General features: G+C 65.8%; 2 protein-coding genes across 4 annotated transcripts; one reads left to right on the top strand and one right to left on the bottom strand.

Moving 5' to 3' along the window:
- The first annotated feature begins 267 nt into the window (after positions 1-267).
- Positions 268-1,192, top strand: PFDN6 (prefoldin subunit 6). The gene is made up of 4 exons (XM_069774202.1): positions 268-391; positions 612-682; positions 766-890; positions 984-1,192. Exons 1-4 carry the CDS (start codon positions 328-330, stop codon positions 1,090-1,092), a joined length of 369 nt encoding a protein of 122 aa, XP_069630303.1. The 5' UTR covers positions 268-327; the 3' UTR covers positions 1,093-1,192.
- A 21-nt stretch (positions 1,193-1,213) lies between these two features.
- RGL2 (ral guanine nucleotide dissociation stimulator like 2) lies at positions 1,214-18,070 on the bottom strand. 3 transcript variants are annotated; one of them, XM_069774033.1, is made up of 17 exons: positions 17,983-18,068; positions 14,176-14,341; positions 8,037-8,278; positions 6,921-6,983; positions 6,552-6,831; positions 5,762-5,977; positions 5,045-5,148; positions 4,879-4,963; positions 4,280-4,342; positions 4,132-4,206; positions 3,921-3,953; positions 3,244-3,365; positions 2,644-2,730; positions 2,456-2,567; positions 1,975-2,229; positions 1,590-1,704; positions 1,214-1,503 (listed from the first exon to the last, which is right to left on the bottom strand). In XM_069774033.1, the coding sequence occupies exons 2-17, from the start codon at positions 14,290-14,292 to the stop codon at positions 1,307-1,309; spliced, it is 2,166 nt and encodes a 721-aa protein (XP_069630134.1). In that variant the 5' UTR covers positions 14,293-14,341; positions 17,983-18,068; the 3' UTR covers positions 1,214-1,306. The 3 variants fall into 3 exon arrangements, with proteins under 3 accessions (XP_069630134.1, XP_069630135.1, XP_069630136.1); XM_069774034.1 differs by having other exon boundaries at positions 17,987-18,052; XM_069774035.1 differs by lacking the exon at positions 5,762-5,977 and having other exon boundaries at positions 17,983-18,070.
- Between the last annotated feature and the right edge of the window lie 224 nt (positions 18,071-18,294).

Genomic DNA, 18,294 nt, shown 5'->3' with positions numbered 1-18,294 from the left:
TTTGGGGGGACCGTGGGGGGTGGATGCTCAGGGGGGGTCGAGGGGACCTTTGTGGGGGCCATGAGGCTGCAGGGGGTGTTTGGGGGCCCTATAGAAGTCCGCGGGGGGGCTGTTCCCCTGGGGCCTGGGGGGGTGTCTCTGTGGGGTTTGGGGGGTCTGGAGGGGGGGTGCAGTTTTGAGGGCTCTCTGGGGTTTGGGGGGGCTCTCTGGGGTGCAGGGGCTCCCTATGGGGCACAGAACTGCCCTGGGATTTTGGGGAGGGGGGGGCTCCACAGGGTGAGAGGTGCCTCCCTCAATTCCCCCTGATGTCCCCCCCCAGCCCTCCCCATGGCGGAACAGATCCAGAAGAAGCTGCAGGGTGAGCTGGAGAAATACCAGCAGCTCCAGAAAGGTACGGCCTGGCCCCCCCAGACCCCCCCTGCATCCCCAGACCCCCCCCTGCACCCCATAACCCTTCCTTCCTCCCCCTCCAGCACCCACTATCCCCCTCCCACCATTCCCCTCCTCACGGAGTGCCACAGGACCCCTATTTTGGGGGGGTGCCAGCACCGGGGGGGGGGCCGGGTGACTCCCCCCCCCTTTTTTTTTTGTGTGCCCCCCTCCCCCGCCAGACCTGAGCAGGTCAGTGACAGCGCGGCAGAAACTGGAGGCGCAGCTGACGGAGAACAATATCGTGAAGGAGGTGGGTGAAGTCCAAAACTCCCCCTCTAAGGGTGACACCCCCCCACACACCCTACTGACCCCCCTCCCCCAAAAAAACCCCAGGAGCTGGAGCTGCTGGATGCCACCAACACCATTTTCAAGCTGATGGGGCCAGTGTTGGTAAAACAAGATATGGAAGAAGCCAAAACCACCGTCGGCAAACGCCTGGATTACATCAATGGCGAAATGTAGGTACTCGGAAGGGGGGACACAGGGGGGGCAAGGGGATTTGGGGGGGACTGTGGCGTTCATATACCCACCCCCCAAAAAAAATTTGGCAGCAAGCGCTACGAGCAGCAGATGCAGGACCTGGAACGACGCTCGGAGCAGCAGCGAGAGACGCTGGGGCGGCTGCAGCAGGAGCTCCAGCGGGCGCAGGGAAAAGCTTAGGTGTATTTTGGGGACCCCCCCCATTTATTTTTTGGGGGAGAGGTCCTTGTACCCCAAACTCCCTCCCCAATTCAGATTAAACCCCTTCCCAAAACAGAAACATCGCTGTGAGCGTCAGGTGTCCCCACTCCTTCCCTTAGTGTCTTTATTGCCATAGTGTCACAGCCCCGGCACTGGGGGCCTCCCCCCAGATTAATTTGGGGGGGGGGCACCCCTAAAAGAGGGCACGGGTGATCTTGCGGCCGGTGGCTTTGATTTTAGGGAAGGTGGAGCTGAGCTCGGCCCCCCGGGGTTGAGATGGAGGGGGGCAAAGACCGGGACCCCCCCCCAGTTCCCGGGGTCGTAGGGCGAAATCCAGGCTGGTCCCCGTCATGGCGTAGAAGACGTTGGCAGAGGGGGGTAGGAGCAGTTCTGGGGGGGGGCAAAGAGGGGGTGAAGGGGTATTTTTTGGGGGGGGGGGGTTTAGGGGTACCCCCCTCCGCAAAGCAAAAGCTCACCTCGGTTTTCAGGGAGCAGCTGGAGCAGCTGGAAGCGGGGGGCAGCGCCTGGATCCTGCCCGTGTTTCTCCAGCACTTTGGCCACCACGGCCGGGGTCTTGTCCTGGCTGGTGATCTGGCGGGGGGGGGGGGGGGGTCAGCACCCCCAAAATCCACCTTCCTTGGCTTTTTTTTTTGAGGGGGGAGGCTTTTGGGGTGGTGATGGGGACAACCTCCCTCCCCAAAATCCCCTTCCTTGGATTCTTAGGCAGGGGGACACTCCTGAAAGTGATTTGGGGGGGGGGGTGCGGAACAAGCTATATGAAACTAAAAGCCCCACCCAGGATTTTGGGGGTCCTGGGGGACCCCAGTTTTTTTTGGGGGGGGGATGTGGTGGGTTCCTCACCAGGATGCTCTTGTAGAGGCTGCCGTTGTGCAGTTCCATGCGGGCCCGGATGATGCGGCAGTCAGTTGGGGGGGCCCCCCCCGGCCGCCCCCCGCCCCCCTCCGGGTCCCCCCCAGCTTTAGGGGGGAAGGTTGAGCCACAGGAGGCCGAACGTCGGTGACCCCGGGGGGCGGACAATGTCCCTGGGGGGGGGACGGGGACGGCAGCGGGGGGGGTGGCTGCCTTGTCCAGCGCCGACACCGATGGCCACTTCACCTGGGGGGGGGGGGTGACAGGGTGGGGAGGGCACCCCAACACCCCCCCCCGGATTTGGGGGGACTTTTGGGGTGGTGATGGGAGCACCCTGGATTTTTTTTGGGGGGGGGCACCCTGTAACCCCCCCCTTGGATTTTTTGGGGGAGGGGGGTTGGGGTGCTGATGGGATTGAGACACCCCAATACCCCCCCCCCGCATTTTTTTTTGTGGGGTGGGGGTGTCTTACCTGCTCCAGGCGCGAGGGCGGCTGGGGGGCGCCTGAGGGGGGGGACACGAGGACATCGGGGGGGCAGGGCTGGTCCCAGGTCACTGAGGGGGTCCCCACGGATCTCAGGAGCCTGGGGGGGGGGGTCGGGGTGAGGGGGGCACACATGGGGTGCACCCCCCCTCTTCCCCCCACCCCCCCCCACTCACTCTGCACAGTGGGTGATGATGAGGGTGGGTTTGAGGGGGCGCGGGGGGGGGTCCCCGGGGGGCTCGATCTCGTAGGAGAGGCTGTGGCTGCAGAGAGACGGGAGGGGACGCGCTGGGACCTGTCACATCCCCCCCACCCCACGTGGGGACATGTCACCTGTCTGCCAGCGTCCCCCCCCTACCCCAGGAGGTGCCATCCATGTGTCAGGACACCCCACTCATGTGCCAGGACCCCCCCCAGGACCCCACCCCCATATACCAACACTGCAGGAAATGCCACCCATGTGTCAGGACCCCCCCCCCCACCCATGTACCAGGGCCCCCCACCCATGTGCCAGGACCCCCCACCCATGTACCGGACCCCCCAATCCATGTACCAGCCCCCCAGGAGATGCCACCCATGTACTAGGACCCTCCACCCATGTACCAGGACCCCCCAATCCATGTACCAGGACCCCTGGGAGATGCCACCCATGTGCCAGGACCCCCCCTCCACATACCAGTGCCCCCAGGAGATGCCACCCATGTACCAGGACCCCCCCCACCCATATACCACCCCCCAGGAGATGCCACCCATGTGCCAGGACGCCCCCCCCCCACCTGCGAGCCTCAGGCAGGGGCCGCAGGGTGCGCAGCCAACGGCGGAAGCGGGGCTGGGGGTGCAGGCGGTACCCCCGGCACAGCCCCTGCAGCCCCTGCACCTGCGCCAGCACCTCGAATTCCTGCCGGGACACCGTGGGGGGGGAGGGGAATGGGACGGGGGGGTGACACTGGTGTCACTGGGTGGGGAGGGGGCAGGGGAATGGGGGACATGGGGAATGGGGGGGATGGGGGGATCTGGGGACATGGGGGGGTCTGGGAATTTGGGGAGTGTTGGGGGACATTGGGGGGGAAGGGACATGGGGGGACACGGAGTGTTGGGGGACATGGGATATGGTGGGGACATGGGGACATTGGGGGGGACACAGGGACATGGGGATATAGGGGACATGGGGGGGACAGGATTTGGGGGGGACATGGGGATATGGGGGACATGGGATATGGGGGGGACATGGGGGGGACACAGGGACATGAGGATATAGGGGACACGGGGATGGGGGGACATGGGGGACACAGTGGGATAAAGGGGGGACATGGGGGACGGGGGATATGGGGGGGACATGGGGGGGACATGGGGATATAGGGGACATGGGGATGGGGGGACATGACATGGGGACAGGGGAATCTGGGGACATGAGGGGACAGGGGATGAGGGGGACGGGACATGGGCCACACACCTTGCGACGCTTGTCGAAATTGATGTAGCCGTCCTGTGGGATGGGGGGGGGGCATCAGCTTGGGGACACCCCCCCCCCCTTGGGGACACCCTGCCCTCCTTGGGGACACCCCCACCTCAGGGCCATCCCTTCCCTTGGGGACTCCCTAGCTTAGGGACAACCCCCCACACACACCTTGGGGACCCCCCCCTTGGGGACAAGTGACACCCACCTCCAGCTCATCCTTCATGGCCGCATCCAGCATCACCAGGTCACGCAGGAAGGTGCCCAGGTAGGGCACGACACCCTGGGGGGGGACGACACGGGTGAGGTCAGGAGGTGGCACCGTCCCCTCCCTGTCCCCATGTCCCCTCCCTCACCATGGAGCGCCGCTGCGGGGGGCGGCGGGGCTGGCGACGGTTGGGGGGTTCCGGGGGGGGGTCCTGGAGGGGGGGACACACAGGGAGGGGGATTGGGGACAAAGACAGGAGTCAGGCCTGGGGACAGGGCTGGTGACAAGGGACATGGGATGAGGGATGGGGTTGGGGACAAGGGACATTGTTGAGGACAAGGATGGGGACGTGGCTGGGGACAAGGACAGGGCTGGTGACAAGGGACAGGGGATGGGGTTGGGGACAAGGGACAGGGACAAGGGACATGGCTGGGGACAAGGACGGGATGGGGTTGGGGACAAGGGACGGGGACAAGGGACATGGCTAGGGACAAGGACTGGGATAAGGCACAAGGACGGGGACAAAGATGGGGACAAGGATGGGGACAAGGACCGGGGACAGGGGTTGGGGACAAGGGACATAGCTAGGGACAAGGACAGGGATCCAGGTCGGGGACAGGGGGTCAAGATTGGGGACAAGGCTGGTGACAAAGGATGAGGTTGGGGACAAGGACATGGGTCAGGGCTGGGGACAGGGACAGGGGTCCGGGTTGGGGACAGGGGCAGGGGTTGGGGACATGTCCCCGCCTGGAGCAGCAGCTGGCGACTGGCGCTGTAGTTGTCCTGCTCGGAGCAGATGGCACTGAGCTCCTCGTAGCTGCGCTGGGCATCGCTGGGGACAGGGACAAAGTCACCGCGTCACCCCCGTCCCGCATCCCCAAGTTCCCCCCGCATCCCCTATGTGTCCCCGTACCGGCTGGTCTCGTCCCAGCTCTGCCGGAGCCGGTGGATGGGGCTGGACTGCAACGCTGAGATGATGGCGCAGAGCGAGGAGAAGTTCCTCAACGCGCGGCACTCCTGGGGACACGGGGACTGTCACCAACCTCGGCCGGGGTGGGGACAACCCCGATGGGATGGGGACATGCAGGGGTGGGGACAGGGACACCTCCACTGGAGCCACCAACCCCCCCCCTTGGGGTAGAGATGCTACCGCTGGGGACAGGGCCACCTCCATGGGGCCACCTCTACGGGGGATGTCTCAGGTACAGGGTCACCTCCGTTGAGGGCCACCTCCATGGGGCCACCTCTGTTGAGGGCCACCTCCCTGGGGCCACCTCCACTGAGGGCCACCTCCATGGGGTCATCTCCACTAAGGGCCACCTCTGTTGAGGGTCACCTCCATGGGGTCATTTCCATTGAGGGCCACCTCCACTGAGGGCCACCTCCACGGGGCCACCACTGTTGAGGGCCACCGCCATGGGGTCACCTCCACTGAGGGACACCTCCATGGGGTCACCTTCTTTGAGGAACACCTTCATGGGTCCACCTCTGTTGAGGGTCACCTCCATGGGGCCACCTCCATGGGGTCACTTCCATTGAGGGCCACCTCCATGGGGTCATGTCCTTTGAGGAATATCTCCATGGGGATCAATGTGTGTCATCGTCCCCCCCCCCGGGGGTCCCCACTGACCTCGGCCACCCGGATCCACTTCTCGAGCAGGCGGGCGCGCTGGGGGGGCCGCAGCCCCACGCCCCCCAGGCAGGAGCGGACGACGGCCCCCGCCAGGCGGTTGAACTGGCGCACGGTGGCCCGGACGCTGGGACAGGCGCCTTCGCGTCCCCTCTTGTCCCGTTGGGACCAGAGGGCCCCCAGGCACTCGTAGGGCACCAGGCGCAAGAAGAGCTCCTGGGGACATGGGGACAGGAGCATTGGGGACATGGGGACACGGATGTTAGGTACTAGGGGACATGGGAACACAGGGGACATGGGTGTTGGGGACATGGGTGTTGGGGACATAGGGACACGGATATGGGGACATAGGGTGTTGGGGACATGGGAGACATTGGGTGTTGGGGACTAGGAGACACAGGGACATGGGTGTCAGGGACTAGGGGACATGGGGACACAGACATGAGGACATGGGTTGTTGGGGACATGGGGGACATGGGTGTCAGGGACTAGGGGACATAGATATGGGAACATGGGGCGTTGGGGTCATGGGGGACATTGGGTGTTGGGAACTAGGGGACATGGGGACACAGAGGACATGGGTGTTGGGGACAAGGGGACATGGGCATGAGGGACAGGGGCACACGGGGACAGTGGTGCAGGGGACGGGGGGGACCCAGGGACACAACAGGGTGCTGGGGCAGATTTTGGGGTGCTGGGGGGGGTGTTAGGGGTGCTGGGGGAGGGGTTAGGGTGCCAGGAGAGGTTAATGGGTGCCAATAGGGAGGTTTTGGGGTGCCCCCCCCCTCACCGCCTCGGTCAGGGTGAGCTGCTCGGCCACCTCCTGGGCCTGGAAGGACAGAATGTCCAGGGGGTCGGCGTCCCCCTCCTCGTCCACGTCACCCTCCTCCTCTTCTTCCTCCGTGGGAGTCGCGCTCTGGGGGAGCCCCCCCAAATTTTCCAGGCGTCGCGCAGCTTCTGAGTCGGGCCCCAACACTCGGATCAAGCCCTCGGCTAAGGGGGGGATTTGGGGTCCCCTAAAATCTTCGGGGTACCCGTCCAGCCAGGAGCAGAGGAGAGTTGAGAGAGCCCTGGGGGGGGGATGACACACACATGGCGGGGGGGGGTGTCAGTGGTGGTGGGGGGACAGTTGGGGACACAATGGCGGGGGGTCACTCACGCCTTGGCCTCGGTCAGCTCCGGAGTGTTGGGGGCCTCTGAGAGCGCCCCGAGTTCTTCCAGCCTGGGGGGGCGGTCAGGGGTACTTGTGTGATGCCCCCCGCCCCCCCCCCAGCACCCTGACCCCCTCCCTAAGCCCCCCCTAGCCCCCTAACTCCCCCCATACAGCCCCCTAACCCCCTCCCACAGCCCCCTAACCCCCCCATACCCCCATACACCCCCTAACCCCCTCCCACAGCCTCCTAAGCCCCCATACACCCCATAAGCCCCCCTACACCCCCATACTCCCCCAATGCTCTCCCACAGCCCCCTGAACCCCCCCAACCCCCCATACACACCCCTAACCCCCTCATACACCCCCCTAACCCCCCCAACTCCCCCCTAACCCTCCCTACAGCTCCCTAACCCTCCCATACACCCCGACCCCCCCTAACCCTCCCAATACAGCCCCCTAACACCCTCCCACAGCCTCCTGACCCCCCATACAGCCCCGTAACCCCCCCATACACCCCCTAACCCTCTCCCACGGCCCCCTGACACCCCCCTACACCCCCATACACCCCCCAACCTGCCCATACACCCCCCTAACCCCTCCATACACCCCCTAACCCCCCATACACCCCCCTCAACCCCCCCCAGCCCCCTAACCCCCCCATACCCCCCAAATCCCCCCCCACACCCCCTAACCCCCTCCCATAGCCCCCCAAATCCCCCCATACACCCCTTAACCCCCTCCCACAGCCCCCTGACCCCCCCATAGTGCCCATACACCCCCAAATCCTCCCCATACACCCCCTAACCCCCTCCCACAGCCCCCTGACCCCCCCATACACCCCCCTAATGCCCCCCATACACCCCCTAATCCCCCCATACACCCCCCTAACCCTCTCCCACGGCCCCCTAACCCCCTATACCCCCCCAAATCCCCCCCATACACCCCCCTACACCCCCCAGCCCCCTAACCCCTGCATACAGCCCCGTAACCCCCCCATACACCCCCTAACCTTCTCCCACAGCCCCCATACCCCCCAAATCCCCCCATACACCCCCTAACCCCCTCCCACAGCCCCCTGCCCCCCCCATAGACCCCCAAACACCCCCCCCCCCGTCCCCTCACCGGCGCAGCAGCAGCCGCAGGACGTGGGGCCCGCGGGTGAAGGCGCGGAAGGTGCCCAGGAAGGCCGGGCCGAAGGCGGCGTCGCCGCCGGCCGGGGCCTCCAGCAGGTGCCGGACCAGGCGGGGCAGCGGGGCCGCCCGCAGGCGCCGGGCCGGGGGCAGGCCGCGGCGGGGGGTCAGGGCGAAGACGGCCCCGCCGGCGCCTTCCTCCCGCTCCTCCTCCTCCGCCTCGGCCTCCTCGGGCTGCCGCGGGGGGACGGGGAGCGCGAGGACCGCCGGTCAGCCCCGCGGAAACCAGTCACCCCAGTACAAACCAGTCACCCCAGTAGAAACCAGTGACCGAAGGGGACACCGGTCAGCCCCGCGGAAACCAGTCACCCCAGTACAAACCAGTCACCCCAGTAGAAACCAGTGACCGAAAGGGACACCGGTCACCCCAGTAGAAACCAGTGACCGAAAGGGACACCGGTCAGACCAGCAGAAACCGGTCACCCCAGTACAAACCAGTCACCCCAGTAGAAACCAGTGACCGAAAGGGACACCGGTCAGCCCCGCGGAAACCAGTCACCCCAGTACAAACCAGTGACCAAAAGGGACACCGGTCACCCCAGTAGAAACCAGTGACCGAAAGGGACACCGGTCAGCCCCGCGGAAACCAGTCACCCCAGTACAAACCAGTCACCCCAGTAGAAACCAGTGACCGAAAGGGACACCGGTCAGCCCCGTGGAAACCGGTCACCCCAGTAGAAACCAGTGACCGAAAGGGACACCGGTCAGCCCCGTGGAAACCGGTCACCCCAGTAGAAACCAGTGACCGAAAGGGACACCGGTCAGACCAGCAGAAACCAGTCACCCCAGTACAAACCAGTCACCCCAGTAGAAACCAGTGACCGAAGGGGACACCGGTCAGACCAGTAGAAACCAGTGACCGAAGGGGACACCGGTCAGCCCCGCGGAAACCAGTCACCCAAGTACAAACCAGTGACCGAAAGGGACACCGGTCAGCCCCGCGGAAACCAGTCACCCCAGTACAAACCAGTCACCCCAGTAGAAACCAGTGACCGAAGGGGACACCGGTCAGCCCCGCGGAAACCAGTCACCCCAGTACAAACCAGTCACCCCAGTAGAAACCAGTGACCGAAGGGGACACCGGTCAGCCCCGCGGAAACCAGTCACCCCAGTACAAACCAGTCACCCCAGTAGAAACCAGTGACCGAAAGGGACACCGGTCACCCCAGTAGAAACCAGTGACCGAAAGGGACACCGGTCAGCCCCGTGGAAACCGGTCACCCCAGTACAAACCAGTGACCGAAAGGGACACCGGTCAGCCCCGCGGAAACCGGTCACCCCAGTACAAACCAGTGACCGAAAGGGACACCGGTCAGACCAGCAGAAACCAGTCACCCCAGTACAAACCAGTCACCCCAGTAGAAACCAGTGACCGAAAGGGACACCGGTCAGCCCCGCGGAAACCAGTCACCCCAGTACAAACCAGTCACCCCAGTAGAAACCAGTGACCGAAAGGGACACCGGTCAGCCCCGCGGAAACCAGTCACCCCAGTACAAACCAGTCACCCCAGTAGAAACCAGTGACCGAAAGGGACACCAGTCAGCCCCGCGGAAACCAGTCACCCCAGTACAAACCAGTCACCCCAGTAGAAACCAGTGACCGAAGGGGACACCGGTCAGCCCCGCGGAAACCAGTCACCCCAGTACAAACCAGTCACCCCAGTAGAAACCAGTGACCGAAAGGGACACCGGTCAGCCCCGCGGAAACCAGTCACCCCAGTACAAACCAGTGACCAAAAGGGACACCGGTCACCCCAGTAGAAACCAGTGACCGAAAGGGACACCGGTCAGCCCCGCGGAAACCAGTCACCCCAGTACAAACCAGTCACCCCAGTAGAAACCAGTGACCGAAAGGGACACCGGTCAGCCCCGCGGAAACCAGTCACCCCAGTAGAAACCAGTGACCGAAAGGGACACCGGTCAGCCCCGCGGAAACCGGTCACCCCAGTACAAACCAGTGACCGAAAGGGACACCGGTCAGCCCCGCGGAAACCAGTCACCCCAGTAGAAACCAGTGACCGAAAGGGACACCGGTCAGCCCCGTGGAAACCGGTCACCCCAGTACAAACCAGTGACCGAAAGGGACACCGGTCAGCACCCGGGGAAACCAGTCACCCCAGTACAAACCAGTCACCCCAGTAGAAACCAGTGACCGAAAGGGACACCGGTCAGCCCCGCGGAAACCGGTCACCCCAGTACAAACCAGTGACCGAAAGGGACACCGGTCAGCCCCGCGGAAACCAGTCACCCCAGTACAAACCAGTCACCCCAGTAGAAACCAGTGACCGAAGGGGACACCGGTCAGCCCCGCGGAAACCAGTCACCCCAGTACAAACCAGTCACCCCAGTAGAAACCAGTGACCGAAAGGGACACCGGTCACCCCAGTAGAAACCAGTGACCGAAAGGGACACCGGTCAGCCCCGTGGAAACCGGTCACCCCAGTAGAAACCAGTGACCGAAAGGGACACCGGTCAGCCCCGTGGAAACCGGTCACCCCAGTACAAACCAGTGACCGAAAGGGACACCGGTCAGCCCCGCGGAAACCAGTCACCCCAGTACAAACCAGTGACCGAAGGGGACACCGGTCAGCCCCGCGGAAACCAGTCACCCCAGTACAAACCAGTCACCCCAGTAGAAACCAGTGACCGAAGGGGACACCGGTCAGCCCCGCGGAAACCAGTCACCCCAGTACAAACCAGTCACCCCAGTAGAAACCAGTGACCGAAAGGGACACCGGTCACCCCAGTAGAAACCAGTGACCGAAAGGGACACCGGTCAGACCAGCAGAAACCAGTCACCCCAGTACAAACCAGTCACCCCAGTAGAAACCAGTGACCGAAGGGGACACCGGTCAGCCCCGCGGAAACCAGTCACCCCAGTACAAACCAGTCACCCCAGTAGAAACCAGTGACCGAAAGGGACACCGGTCAGCCCCGCGGAAACCAGTCACCCCAGTACAAACCAGTCACCCCAGTAGAAACCAGTGACCGAAGGGGACACCGGTCAGCCCCGCGGAAACCAGTCACCCCAGTACAAACCAGTCACCCCAGTAGAAACCAGTGACCGAAGGGGACACCGGTCAGCCCCGCGGAAACCAGTCACCCCAGTACAAACCAGTCACCCCAGTAGAAACCAGTGACCGAAAGGGACACCGGTCAGCCCCGCGGAAACCAGTCACCCCAGTACAAACCAGTGACCAAAAGGGACACCGGTCACCCCAGTAGAAACCAGTGACCGAAAGGGACACCGGTCAGCCCCGCGGAAACCAGTCACCCCAGTAGAAACCAGTGACCGAAAGGGACACCGGTCAGCCCCGCGGAAACCGGTCACCCCAGTACAAACCAGTGACCGAAAGGGACACCGGTCAGCCCCGTGGAAACCGGTCACCCCAGTAGAAACCAGTGACCGAAAGGGACACCGGTCAGCCCCGTGGAAACCGGTCACCCCAGTACAAACCAGTCACCCCAGTAGAAACCAGTGACCGAAAGGGACACCGGTCAGCCCCGCGGAAACCAGTCACCCCAGTACAAACCAGTCACCCCAGTAGAAACCAGTGACCGAAAGGGACACCGGTCAGCCCCGCGGAAACCAGTCACCCCAGTACAAACCAGTCACCCCAGTAGAAACCAGTGACTGAAAGGGACACCGGTCAGCCCCGCAGAAACCGGTCACCCCAGTAGAAACCAGTGACCGAAAGGGACACGGGTCAGACCAGCAGAAACCAGTCACCCCAGTACAAACCAGTCACCCCAGTAGAAACCAGTGACCGAAAGGGACACCAGTCAGCCCCGCGGAAACCAGTCACCCCAGTAGAAACCAGTGACCAAAAGGGACACCGGTCACCCCAGTAGAAACCAGTGACCGAAAGGGACACCGGTCAGCCCCGCGAAAACCAGTCACCCCAGTACAAACCAGTCACCCCAGTAGAAACCAGTGACCAAAGGGACACCGGTCAGCCCCGCGGAAACCAGTCACCCCAGTACAAACCAGTGACCGAAAGGGACACCGGTCAGCCCCGCGGAAACCGGTCACCCCAGTACAAACCAGTGACCGAAAGGGACACCGGTCAGCCCCGCGGAAACCAGTCACCCCAATAGAAACCAGTGACCGAAAGGGACACCAGTCAGCCCCGCGGAAACCAGTCACCCCAGTACAAACCAGTGACCGAAAGGGACACCGGTCAGCCCCGCGGAAACCGGTCACCCCAGTAGAAACCAGTGACCGAAAGGGACACCGGTCAGCCCCGCGAAAACCAGTCACCCCAGTACAAACCAGTCACCCCAGTAGAAACCAGTGACCGAAAGGGACACCGGTCAGCCCCGCGGAAACCAGTCACCCCAGTACAAACCAGTCACCCCAGTACAAACCAGTGACCGAAGGGGACACCGGTCAGCCCCGCGGAAACCAGTCACCCCAGTACAAACCAGTCACCCCAGTAGAAACCAGTGACCGAAGGGGACACCGGTCAGCCCCGCGGAAACCAGTCACCCCAGTACAAACCAGTCACCCCAGTAGAAACCAGTGACCGAAGGGGACACCGGTCAGCCCCGCGGAAACCAGTCACCCCAGTACAAACCAGTCACCCCAGTAGAAACCAGTGACCGAAAGGGACACCGGTCAGCCCCGCGGAAACCAGTCACCCCAGTACAAACCAGTGACCGAAAGGGACACCGGTCACCCCAGTAGAAACCAGTGACCGAAAGGGACACCGGTCAGCCCCGCGGAAACCAGTCACCCCAGTACAAACCAGTCACCCCAGTAGAAACCAGTGACCGAAAGGGACACCGGTCAGCCCCGCGGAAACCAGTCACCCCAGTACAAACCAGTGACCGAAAGGGACACCGGTCAGCCCCGTGGAAACCGGTCACCCCAGTAGAAACCAGTGACCGAAAGGGACACCGGTCAGCCCCGCGGAAACCAGTCACCCCAGTACAAACCAGTCACCCCAGTAGAAACCAGTGACCGAAAGGGACACCGGTCAGCCCCGCGGAAACCAGTCACCCCAGTACAAACCAGTGACCGAAAGGGACACCGGTCAGCCCCGCGGAAACCGGTCACCCCAGTAGAAACCAGTGACCGAAAGGGACACCGGTCAGCCCCGTGGAAACCGGTCACCCCAGTACAAACCAGTGACCGAAAGGGACACCGGTCAGCCCCGCGGAAACCGGTCACCCCAGTACAAACCAGTCACCCCAGTAGAAACCAGTGACCAAAAGGGACACCGGTCACCCCAGTAGAAACCAGTGACCGAAAGGGACACCGGTCAGCCCCGCGGAAACCAGTCACCCCAGTAGAAACCAGTGACCGAAAGGGACACCGGTCAGCCCCGCGGAAACCGGTCACCCCAGTAGAAACCAGTGACCGAAAGGGACACCGGTCAGCCCCGCGGAAACCGGTCACCCCAGTACAAACCAGTGACCGAAAGGGACACCGGTCAGCCCCGTGGAAACCGGTCACCCCAGTAGAAACCAGTGACCGAAAGGGACACCGGTCAGCCCCGTGGAAACCGGTCACCCCAGTAGAAACCAGTGACCGAAAGGGACACCGGTCAGCCCCGCGGAAACCGGTCACCCCAGTACAAACCAGTCACCCCAGTAGAAACCAGTGACCGAAAGGGACACCGGTCACCCCAGTAGAAACCAGTGACCGAAAGGGACACCGGTCAGCCCCGCGGAAACCAGTCACCCCAGTAGAAACCAGTGACTGAAAGGGACACCAGTCAGCCCAGCAGAAACCAGTCACCCCAAGAGCAACCAGTGACCCCCTAGTTGAAACCAGTGCCCCCCAATAGATAGCAGTGCCCCCCAATAGAAAGCAGTGACCCCCCCCCTAGAGACCAATGCTCCTAATAGCACCCAGTGCCCCCCAATAGCACCCAGTGCCCCCCCAGTAGAAACCAGCACCCCTAAGGACACCCAGTGCCCCCCCCCAAGAGCACCCAGCGTCCCCCTGGGAGCCCCCCCCCTCCCTTGGGACCCCTCCAGTGTCCCCCAGACCCCCACGTCCCACCCCTAGTCCCCCCCCAGTGTCCCCAGGACCCCCGTCCCTCCCAGTGTCCCCCAAGTCTCACCCGGGGGGGGTCGCCGTCGGGGGGGCAGGGCCGGTAGGAGCTGAGCACGACCCCCGGCTCCTCGCCCGCGGGGGGCCGGGCCCCCTCCAGCAGCACCCGCAGCACCCGCGGGAGCATGGGGGGCCCCACGGGGCGCTCAGCCCCACGGCGCGGTCATGGGGGGGCACTGGGAGAGAAAGGGGACGCCCCTCAGCACCCGCTGGCTGCCCCACAGCCCCCCCAGTGCTCCAGTGCCGTCCCGCTGCCACCCCCAGTGCTCCCAGTGCTGCCCCGTAGCACCCCAGTGCTCCCAGTGCTGCCCCGTGGCCCCCCAGTGCTGCCCCACAGCCCCCCCAGTGCTCCCAGTGCTGCCCCGTAGCACCCCAGTGCTCCCAGTCCTGCCCCGTGGCCCCCCAGTGCTGCCCCACAGCCCCCCCAGTGCTCCCAGTGCCATCCCGCTGCCACCCCCAGTGCTCCCAGTCCTGCCCCGTGGCCCCCCAGTGCTGCCCCACAGCCCCCCCAGTGCTCCAGTGCCGTCCCGCTGCCACCCCCAGTGCTCCCAGTGCTGCCCCGTAGCACCCCAGTGCTCCCAGTGCTGCCCCGTGGCCCCCCAGTGCTGCCCCACAGCCCCCCCAGTGCTCCCAGTGCCATCCCGCTGCCACCCCCAGTGCTCCCAGTCCTGCCCCGTGGCCCCCCAGTGCTGCCCCACAGCCCCCCCAGTGCTCCCAGTGCCATCCCGCTGCCACCCCCAGTGCTCCCAGTCCTGCCCCGTGGCCCCCCAGTGCTGCCCCACAGCCCCCCCAGTGCTCCCAGTGCCATCCCGCTGCCACCCCCAGTGCTCCCAGTCCTGCCCCGTAGCACCCCAGTGCTCCCAGTCCTGCCCCGTGGCCCCCCAGTGCTGCCCCACAGCCCCCCCAGTGCTCCCAGTGCCATCCCGCTGCCACCCCCAGTGCTCCCAGTCCTGCCCCGTGGCCCCCCAGTGCTGCCCCACAGCCCCCCCAGTGCTCCCAGTGCCATCCCGCTGCCACCCCCAGTGCTCCCAGTCCTGCCCCGTGGCCCCCCAGTGCTGCCCCACAGCCCCCCCAGTGCTCCCAGTGCCATCCCGCTGCCACCCCCAGTGCTCCCAGTCCTGCCCCGTGGCCCCCCAGTGCTGCCCCACAGCCCCCCCAGTGCTCCCAGTGCCATCCCGCTGCCACCCCCAGTGCTCCCAGTGCTGCCCCGTAGCACCCCAGTGCTCCCAGTCCTGCCCCGTGGCCCCCCAGTGCTGCCCCACAGCCCCCCCAGTGCTCCCAGTGCCATCCCGCTGCCACCCCCAGTGCTCCCAGTCCTGCCCCGTGGCCCCCCAGTGCTGCCCCACAGCGCCCCCAGTGCTCCCAGTGCCATCCCGCTGCCACCCCCAGTGCTCCCAGTCCTGCCCCGTGGCCCCCCAGTGCTGCCCCACAGCCCCCCCAGTGCTCCCAGTGCCATCCCGCTGCCACCCCCAGTGCTCCCAGTCCTGCCCCGTGGCCCCCCAGTGCTGCCCCACAGCCCCCCCAGTGCTCCCAGTGCCATCCCGCTGCCACCCCCAGTGCTCCCAGTGCTGCCCCGTAGCACCCCAGTGCTCCCAGTCCTGCCCCGTGGCCCCCCAGTGCTGCCCCACAGCCCCCCCAGTGCTCCCAGTGCCATCCCGCTGCCACCCCCAGTGCTCCCAGTCCTGCCCCGTGGCCCCCCAGTGCTGCCCCACAGCCCCCCCAGTGCTCCCAGTGCCATCCCGCTGCCACCCCCAGTGCTCCCAGTCCTGCCCCGTGGCCCCCCAGTGCTGCCCCACAGCCCCCCCAGTGCTCCCAGTGCCATCCCGCTGCCACCCCCAGTGCTCCCAGTCCTGCCCCGTGGCCCCCCAGTGCTGCCCCACAGCCCCCCCAGTGCTCCCAGTGCCATCCCGCTGCCACCCCCAGTGCTCCCAGTCCTGCCCCGTGGCCCCCCAGTGCTGCCCCACAGCCCCCCCAGTGCTCCCAGTGCCATCCCGCTGCCACCCCCAGTGCTCCCAGTCCTGCCCCGTAGCACCCCAGTGCTCCCAGTCCTGCCCCGTGGCCCCCCAGTGCTGCCCCACAGCCCCCCCAGTGCTCCCAGTGCCATCCCGCTGCCACCCCCAGTGCTCCCAGTCCTGCCCCGTGGCCCCCCAGTGCTGCCCCACAGCCCCCCCAGTGCTCCCAGTGCCATCCCGCTGCCACCCCCAGTGCTCCCAGTCCTGCCCCGTGGCCCCCCAGTGCTGCCCCACAGCCCCCCCAGTGCTCCCAGTGCCATCCCGCTGCCACCCCCAGTGCTCCCAGTCCTGCCCCGTGGCCCCCCAGTGCTGCCCCACAGCCCCCCCAGTGCTCCCAGTGCCATCCCGCTGCCACCCCCAGTGCTCCCAGTGCTGCCCCGTAGCACCCCAGTGCTCCCAGTCCTGCCCCGTGGCCCCCCAGTGCTGCCCCACAGCCCCCCCAGTGCTCCCAGTGCCATCCCGCTGCCACCCCCAGTGCTCCCAGTCCTGCCCCGTGGCCCCCCAGTGCTGCCCCACAGCCCCCCCAGTGCTCCCAGTGCCATCCCGCTGCCACCCCCAGTGCTCCCAGTCCTGCCCCGTGGCCTCCCAGTGCTGCCCCACAGCCCCCCCAGTGCTCCCAGTGCCATCCCGCTGCCACCCCCAGTGCTCCCAGTCCTGCCCCGTGGCCCCCCAGTGCTGCCCCACAGCCCCCCCAGTGCTCCCAGTGCCATCCCGCTGCCACCCCCAGTGCTCCCAGTCCTGCCCCGTAGCACCCCAGTGCTCCCAGTCCTGCCCCGTGGCCCCCCAGTGCTGCCCCACAGCCCCCCCAGTGCTCCCAGTGCCATCCCGCTGCCACCCCCAGTGCTCCCAGTGCTGCCCCGTAGCACCCCAGTGCTCCCAGTCCTGCCCCGTGGCCCCCCAGTGCTGCCCCACAGCCCCCCCAGTGCTCCCAGTGCTGCCCCGTAGCACCCCAGTGCTCCCAGTCCTGCCCTGTGGCCCCCCAGTGCCGTCCCGCTGCCACCCCCAGTGCTCCCAGTGCCGTCCCGCTGCCACCCCCAGTGCTCCCAGTGCTGCCCCGTAGCTCCCCAGTGATGCCCCACAGCCCCCCCAGTGCTCCCAGTACGGCTCTGCAGGCCCCCTTGACCCCCCCCACTCCCCTGCTCCCAGTAACCCCCATTCCCCCAACCCCATGCTCCCTGTGCTCCCAGTCCCTTCCAGTTCCTGTTCCCAGCAACACCACTCCCTGCTCCCAGTCATCCCAGTGCTCCCAGTCCCTGCTCCCAGTAACCTCATCCCCCGAACCCCAGTGCTCCCAGTCCCTCCCAGTCCCCCCCAGTTCCCTCTCCCGGCACCACTTCCTGCTCCCAGTCCTCCCAGTCCTCCCAGTGCTCCCAGTCCCCCCCCAGTCCCTCCCAGTCCCCTCCCCAGTGCTCCCAGTCCCCCCAGTTCCGGTTCCCAGCCTGCTCCCAGTCACCCCCCAGTTCCCCCTCCCAGCACCACCACTTCCTGCTCCCAGTCCTCCCAGTAAACTCCCACTACCCCCCAACCCCATGCATCCAGTGCTCCCAGTTCCCCCCAGTCCCTCCCAGTGCTCCCAGTTCCCTCCCCAGTGCTCCCAGTTCCCCCTCCCAGTCCTCCCAGTTCCCCCCCCAGTGCTCCCAGTTCCCTCCCCAGTGCTCCCAGTTCCCCCTCCCAGTCCTCCCAGTTCCCCCTCCCAGTCCCTCCCAGCGTTCCCAGTCCCCCCTCCCGGTGCTCCCAGTCCCCCCCGGTCCCTCTCAGTTCCCCCCCAGTGCTCCCAGTCCCTCCCAGTTTCCCCCCACTCCCACCTACAGTCTCCCTCGCTGCCGCCGGGGTCCCGCAGCGCCGCGTAGAGCCGCTGGGGGGCGCTAGAGGCGCGCGGGGGGGGGGAGAGACCGCCGAGGGGGGCGGGGTCACGGAGGAGGGGAAGGGGGCAGGGTCAGCGCTAAACCCCGGCCTGGATCGGAGCCGCCGCTGGAACGGAGCCGCCGCCCCCTCCGCCCGGTTCGGCGCCTCCCAAAACCCGGCGCTGGATTCTACCGGGAAAGGGGGCGTTAAAAGGGGGACAGGGGTGTCCCCTCTGTCACCCGGAGGTGTCGTCGGGCCCGGCTCGACGTCCC

Source organism: Haliaeetus albicilla, chromosome 29 (assembly GCF_947461875.1).
Source record: "Haliaeetus albicilla chromosome 29, bHalAlb1.1, whole genome shotgun sequence".
NCBI lineage: Eukaryota > Metazoa > Chordata > Aves > Accipitriformes > Accipitridae > Haliaeetus > Haliaeetus albicilla.
This window is presented reverse-complemented; position numbering and strand designations above follow the sequence as displayed.